Source organism: Borostomias antarcticus (genome assembly GCF_949987555.1).
Source record: "Borostomias antarcticus genome assembly, chromosome: 15".
Lineage (NCBI taxonomy): Eukaryota > Metazoa > Chordata > Actinopteri > Stomiiformes > Stomiidae > Borostomias > Borostomias antarcticus.
This window is the reverse complement of record NC_140248.1, coordinates 12,927,269-12,935,125: the sequence shown is the minus strand read 5'-3', so window position 1 is coordinate 12,935,125 and position 7,857 is coordinate 12,927,269. Positions and strand designations below refer to the sequence as shown.

The following is a 7,857-nucleotide window of genomic DNA, read 5'->3' as shown; positions in this document are numbered from 1 at the left end:
AAACCTTGTCCCAGTAGCCCAAATCTATGACCAGGGACAATAAACAAATAAAAAAATACCTCAGTACAATTGAACTCAGCACATCTGTTGTTGACACAGAGAGGATAGCCTACTCTGTGCTCTGCATACTGTACCTAACAGTGACTAGAGTGCTCACTTTTCAACATTTGATGCTCTCAGGATTCTTATGTTATCTTCTTGGATGGATAGACATGTTTCTTTTAGAGATTTGGCAAGAATATAGGACTGTGTGCGGGCGAGATTGGGGTTGATCTGAAAGAGAACCTGTTTGTTTAAACTGTTCAGGAGTATCAAATATGAAAAATGATGAGGTTTGGACAACGGGGGGTTATTGTCGGACAGAGCGCACCGGCTTGCTTAATCAGCCGACGCCTGAACCCGGCTAATCTCTGGACCCTTGGATTGTGTAACAAAGCAAGAGACAGCCCCGTAGAGAGAGGCGGTTTTTGGTGGGGACAGGGGGAGACAGAGTGAGGGGAGGAGGAGGAGGAGAGCAGCTGAACACAGAGTCAGAGAAGAACAGAAAGGAAAGAGCTGAGGGTTGAGTGGACACAGGGATTGAATAGAAAGCAGGGACACACACAAAAAGAAAGCAGAAGTTAAAGATTGATAGTTATAGCTAAAGTCCTGGGTGTGAACACTTCAAGCATTGAGGCACTGCGTCAGAGAGAAAGCAACATTTTGTATGTGCTTTGAGGTGAAGTGTGAAAGCTGTGTAGGAAGACTACAGGGGTCTGTGGTAAGGGGCCAATAGCGAGACATTGCGCAGGGAGACAGGGGAAAGAGAGCAGAGCTCTCATGTGACAAAGCGGAATGGACAGATAGTGGCGAGGGAGGCGAGGATATGTAGGAGGAGAGGAGTGAAAGAGGCCCAGGCAGACAGACACACAGGCAGGCAGCCAGTATGGGGGTAAAGGCCAAGGCTGCCTTGGCCATTGTGGTTCTTCTCTTGTTCCTGGGCTCCATGTGGCTTCGTGAGTATTTGCTGCTTTGTAACACTGTGCTATAGCTGTATATTTGGGATTGTGTTTGAACATTTTAAGCAATCTCCCTGTGTTTGTCTGAATGTGTTGGCCTTTGTACAGACTTTGTTAGCATATAACCCTATTGATCTTCACGTGGTTCTCTTGTATGGAATGTATTAAGCCAAGTCACATGGGAAAGCTGCTAACTGGAGAATCTGGCAAAGTGGTCACCCCATTCTTTTCTCTCTGTTTTGAATGTGGTGAGATTTATACTCTGTTTTAGAACTTATTTTAGACAGACCACATGTATGGTTGTTAAGGGTTGAGGGTAATCTCAAAAATCTTCTCTTCTTTTGTTATCAGGGTCAAAGAGAGTTGGACTTAATGACCTGTAGATTGCCTCAGTCTAAACTGACCAGTTAATCAGGATGGGTCATGGGGACCTGACATTACTGAGGTCCTTGTGACCCACAATACCATGACCACCAGAGCAAGGGGAGCACAGAGACACTAACTGGTCAGTTTAGATCGGGGCAATCTTCAGGGTGAAACAAATGATCTTTCGTCAGAATCTAAGGCGGTTCTCACAGAAGACAGACAAGAGTTCAGAATCTCAGGACTCAGAGACAGACAGAGTGATACATCAACTAATTTCTAGAACAGCTTGACCTGGCTCCAGCCTGTCACAGATGCAACACACTCAGACCCTGTCAGCTCTCAGTGATGCTGTTGCTGTGAGGACAAAGGCATCAAGTGGGGAAATGTGTGGGAGTAATAAGCGACATTCCATGAACCATGTGATCTGCTATCTTTCTCTAAAGCCAGCAGTTTAGCGCTGTATGCTCTATAATACACATGTGTGTGTTGAAAATGCATTGCCCCCAATTTGGAATAATCCTGTTTGTGAGGAATTTAATTTCAGATGTGATGGTCACAGATGCTACATTAGTTGCTAAAGCATATTAAGAACAGGCTGTTAATGTGTTTGTGACAGGGTTTCAGGGTTTATTTGTCATCTACAGATCCTCCTCTTCCTACATATCTTCTGGTTACAGCTTTTAGTACCGCAAATACTGTACATCTTTAGCTTACTCTCTCTCTCTTTCTCTCTTTCATCTCTTTCTCTTACAGAGGGAAGTCTGGATTACCACTGGGATTCTTGTCTTAAAAGCTACAACCAGTTAAATATGGTAAGAGGGGGGGAGACATGAGGTAGCTGATTATGAACCAATTTGTACCGCTCTAATTCATCGATATAGACTCTGCGGATCTAAACTAATTTGACTCTGCTTTATCTCCTCTCACTTTCTCTCGCCTTCGCTCTCACTCTCTCTTTGGCCCAACCCTCCTCCTCTGCAGCAGCCTCACCATCTGTCCAATAGCAGCGATGAGGAGGGCGCTGAGGGCATGGCGTCCCTGGAGGAGTGCCCCGGTCAGACATTTCAGGTGTCCTTGCTGCTGTCCCACCTGCTGGCTGCGCCGGACCCCCCCTCCGATGTGTTGATGCAGCCTTACCTCTCCAGCTGGGACGAGCTCATCAAGTAAGCACCCTGGTCGGCCCGACCGCTGATCAAAACGCTGACAGTCCCGACGCACACGTCAGCTCTGATAAATCAGGGTGACTGAACTCATGAGTTAGGGCACCACGGTCTGGCTCTGTTATTGACTGTCCCTCTCTTCTTCTTCTTCTTCTTCTTCTTCTTCTTCTTCTGTCTGACAGGTTCATGGAGGCTCTGGGCCCAGTAGTAGGACTCATCTCCCAGGAGATCGAGACCAAAACCTCTATCATCCGTCAACTGGCCCTGCAGGAGGAGGAGGAGAGGAGTGCAGAGGGCCGAGCGGGCGCCGACGCCCAGCTGCTTCCTGGGGATTCGGCGAAGAAGGGCGGACAGAAGGGGACGAAGGCCTCTAAAGGCGCCAACGCCTACGCGTCCGTGCACTCCATGATCCGGGCCGAGCTGAGCAGGGGCCTGGTGGACTTCCATCACGAGACATACTCCGGCTGCCGGACGCTGCTGCGGCTGCACCGGGCGCTCCTCTGGCTGCAGCTCTTCCTGGAGAAGCTGTCGGAGTCGCAGCCGGGAGCCAGGCTGAGGAGCCCTGCCGAGCTCTGCCGGGAGGCCTACCAGAACACCCTGGCCCACCACCACACCTGGCTGGTCCGCAAGGTTGCAGAGCTGGCCTTCATTGCCATGCCCGAGAGGGCCTTCTTCTACCGCCTGGTGTGTGTGCAGAACCAGGAGGAGGCAGGGGTGGTCCTCCGCAGGGTGGTCCAGGCCATCGGGGTTGTCTATGATAGGACTCAGGCAGCTCTGAAGGAGCATGGCATGCTGGACTTGCCTTAGCAGAGAGGCCAGGTGCCGCCTGGTGGCTGCCTCTAGTAACACATGTCCTCTCAAATTATACAGAGCCCTTAACTCTTCAGACATATGGGCTTCCCAAGTGATTGTGAATAGGCTCAACAGATGTTACCTTGAGGACTAGTCAAACAGGGATAAATGACTTTCTCACAACCAAAGTGCTGTGGAATACAATCAGTCTACCTTTTCAGATCTTGAATGGGAGTCCTTAGACATTTCTCACTTCACAGTCTACTGTGTGAGCGCGTCTTGGGACTTCTTGTTAGAGACATTCTATGGCTGCTGAAAAAAACTTTGGCTGGTCGAAATCAAACTAACTTATTTTTGTAAATGATGAAGAATAGGGCATTGTAATGTTCTTCTGTAAGTTGTTCAGAATGACCGATATGATCCAACTGCTGTTGATAATTCGGGATACCTTCTAGCAAGCTACTCTGGGGCCAGTCTAACCCCACAATATAATGTAATAATTATATGGGCTAGTATGATTCATCAAATACAGTACCTGGACACATAATGCTGCTGTTAGGTCCTTTACAACCTCTGAACACCTCCCAGCCCTGGGACCAATTAAATGTATTCTAAACAGCTCACCATCATATGTGATATTATATTCAAAAACATAGAAATTGGAATGTTCTTTTCAACATTCTGAAAACTTGCCATTTTGGAGAAACAAGGTTTTGACCTGACAGCAGTGATACGACTTGATCCAGGGCAACTTAAACCACATTTACAATTTTATAATTCTCCCTGATCAAACTGTAGTGAAGTATACACCCCTCAAAGTTCTGCAGGGTTCATATTCTTTCTAGAAAATTTTTTGGAAATTATTTCATCGAGTGAATTTTTGGCTGAACAGAAAATTGCAGGAATCATAATGATAAATCTATATAATGTATAATTATGTTATTTTTTCTATCTGTAGTGCACTGATGTTCCAGCAGGGGTGTCATTGCTCTGTGGAAGCACATTGCATCCACTAAGCCCTGAATGCTGAGAGCAGAGACAAAGTCTTTGCGTTAGTTAGTGACATTAGCAGCTCTAGGTCTCATCACTTGCCTGGAAATGGCACAGCCAAGGGCGCCACTAGAAACTTTGGGCCCTATGAAATAATCCCCCCAAACATAGACCTTATAATAATAATAATAATAATAATAATAATAACAATAATAACAAGAATAATAGTGGTACGGGCCCCTGTCAGTGCTGGGCCCTTGGAATCAGCTGCCCACTCCTTACGGCTCCCCTGGGCACAACGCCGCTAATTACAGATTTTTGTATGGAAGCTGAAATGACTTTTTAGCCTCAAATGAGGTTTTGCAATTAAGTATAATTCAAAAGGATTATTTAGATTGATCACTAATTGGTTCCTAGTGATATTAATTAACATTAATATAGTATTTGTAAATATCAATTTTATTTATTTATTTAGCTATGTTCTTACAGGGCAGGAGCCTAAACTAATAGACTAAAGAGAATCTATATTAATGTCTGAACAATTGTACAAGCAAGCCTTATCAGAAGAGCAAAGACATTATGTAATCTCGAACCTTTAAGTGAATGACTTGTGATGTGAGTGTGATAATCTGTGAGTGAGAGAGAGTGAGATAACTTGTGCGTGTACTGTAAATCAGTCGCTCTTGATCAGACTATTTTAAACCCACAAATACCTCTAATGCTGTGTAATCTGTGCTCTCTCTGCCACCCTCCACTATGTGCCTTTCTTAGAAGAGATGGAAGGACAGAGGGAGGTGAGGGTAGAGCCGGAGCAGAGCGAGCAGAGGGGAGAGAGGAGTGAAGGCCAGAGGACAGGAGTCAAGTGCTGCTGTAATCTAGTCAAGCGGTCAGGCTCAGACTAGTTAAGGACAGGGGAGTACAGTATGTGAGGTCAATGCCTTGACAAGCCGAATAATCAGTTTAATTTGAAGTGTCAGAGGGCAACATGTGTAGTTGGTGTTCATACTCATATACTGTGAGGAGCAATGAGGAATATTGGACAATGTGTCCAATTACATGCATGCTCATAGTTTCTTAGATTGAGGGTAGCTAGCTTCAGATACCAACTGTTAGGGGTAGGTATCTTCAGTTGCCAACTGTTGCCCAGGTAGATTATTACCTTTTGGCTGTTGATCTAGGGAGTCCAGGGATGGCCTTGGGGTGTCACTGGGTGGTCACAGTGTCACAGAGGAGTGTACCGTAGTCGGAGGAGGGGATTACAGTGAATGAGATTACTTTAGATTACATTCGCCTGGGACTACACGACTCTACTGTACCTGAGGGTAGCCCTCAGGTCTGCTCTGCCAGTGTTTTATTCTAGAGCAGCTTTGTCTTGGGACAAACTCTTATCTGAATCTGCCTATCGTTGCATCTGATCACTGTTGACATTACAAAAGTCATCTGCACTGATAATGACATTTCAATTGAATCAAACTTCCAGGCCAAGAATAGGTAAGATTCTAGTTATGAAAGCAGTGCTTATGTTATTCTGCAGAGACCACTCTCCCTCACCAGCACTGGATCAGCAGAATGAACAAAGGTAAAACAATTGAGATCGAGTCTGGTGTGGAATTCCCATCAATCACGTTTATTGATTTCTCTATCATTGTTTAACATGAACATGAGCAAAAAATATATACATACAGTAACAGCAAAAAATAAAGATGCAAAGAGCAACAGATTCAAAGAACAGAATTATCAGCCATTTTCATAAAGGTGGGACTATCCCAACATGTTATTATTTAAATTATTTCGGTCTCATATCTTTCTTTCTTTCTTTCTTTCTTTCTTTCTTTCTTTCTTTCTTTCTTTCTTTCTTTCTTTCTTTCTTTCTTTCTTGTTTTCCTGATTTGGGGCAATTGTGTTTATTGTATGGAGGACCACAATTGTAAAGTTGTGTCTTAATGTACTGTTTTAGAACTTGAAGGCTCTACATACTTGGTTGCCACAGGAGCCACGCATTGTGTTTTTTGGGTGGTAAATATGTTTCCATTAGACTATGTAACATTCCATTGAATCAGAGAGACTGATCAAACAAATACCAGAGGAGAATAAACTTCTGCAGTCACAATACTGGAGCCCATTTAAACACACGCAGTGCTCATCTGAAAGTGTAGTCAGTAGACTCTGACTAGAGCAGAGCTGTCACCACTGCAAACATTCAATACTGCACGTTTTTCAGATAAAACAGGAAATAGGGAAGGGTTTTCTGCATTTGACGTTGGTTCCCGTTTGAACCTTCAAGTTCTTATGTTTTAGTTTCACTCAGAACAGATTATTGGTGGAAAAAGAAACCTACAGTACCAGGTAGCACCCCTGTCTTCATACCATCCAAGCTAATACATGATTTCCTCTTTACAACAAAATAACAATAAAAATACTTTATCTCTTTTTTTAAATAAAACCATTATGCTTTACTGTTGTTCAATCTTGAAAATGCGCATTGGCAAACATATATTGTATATCTATTTGTGAACATAATATTTACATGTTCTTTCCTTTCTCCTTCCTCTCTTGATGATTTATGTTACTATAAATGTGTTACAGCCATTCCAAGAATAAATACATCACACAGCCACACAGGAAATAAATATATTGCTTTTTGAAGACATCTCCAAATTATCATAGAAAAGAATGATAAATGGAGATAACAATAAATAACATTCTGTGACACTGGGGAACAACACAACCTTTCCACCAGGAGGCACTGTTGTCATTAGTGAAACCTGCTCCTTCTGTGCGTACCATTATGCAAGACAAGACTAGGCCTGTTCAATATCACAAGGTTGCTAAATGTCCCCTGTAACATATTTGTAATGAGACCATTAACGAAACAGTGACCTGTGGTTGGTGATGTGCAGCTGCAGCAGGGTAACTGTCTGTCGCACAACTAGAATTGCCATGAATGTCTTTGGTGGAGGGCAATGTCTCCGGACTAATCTTTACACATGAAAAAGAAAAGCAATTTGAAGACATCCACATAATATGTAATTGTGTTCTAGTAAATAGCACTAGATAAACAGATATTTATACACTTGCTTATACCGGATGTCTGGGTGAATAAACTAACTGGACTATAGTAATGGACAATACATGAAAACCAACAATGGAACCAAGTTCATTCAGTAGTCTGTGTTCATCTTACATTGTTTTTTAGTAAATTATAAGATTCTGTGTGTGTTTGAGAGGGAGGAGGAAAGAGAAAGAGGGGGTTGATCGAAGAACGTACGACAAAGATAGGATGAAGTAAAATACCTGCTCTGGATTAGCCAACCAGATTAAGAGATTACAGATAAACTGAGCGGAGCAGGAATGCTAAGGAGTGCATGGGCACTATTCAGTCCATTGTCTCCAAATGTTAAAACAGAGTACAGTATGTGAATATATGCGTGTTCACCCCAAGGTGTTAATTTACCATGTCCATTAAATCACATACTGGAGTGTATCTCACATATGAATAGACAAAACTGAGAAATGTCTGACTACAACCAGGACTGGAAACCATTGTGGCT

The 7,857-nt window shown here is 43.5% G+C and overlaps 1 protein-coding gene across 1 annotated transcript; it reads left to right on the top strand.

The window, feature by feature from the left end:
- The first annotated feature begins 502 nt into the window (after nucleotides 1-502).
- gltpd2b (glycolipid transfer protein domain containing 2b) lies at nucleotides 503-6,762 on the top strand. The gene is made up of 4 exons (XM_084450031.1): nucleotides 503-995; nucleotides 2,118-2,176; nucleotides 2,346-2,527; nucleotides 2,707-6,762. Exons 1-4 carry the CDS (start codon nucleotides 926-928, stop codon nucleotides 3,329-3,331), a joined length of 936 nt encoding a protein of 311 aa, XP_084306157.1. The 5' UTR covers nucleotides 503-925; the 3' UTR covers nucleotides 3,332-6,762.
- The last annotated feature ends 1,095 nt before the right edge of the window (nucleotides 6,763-7,857 follow it).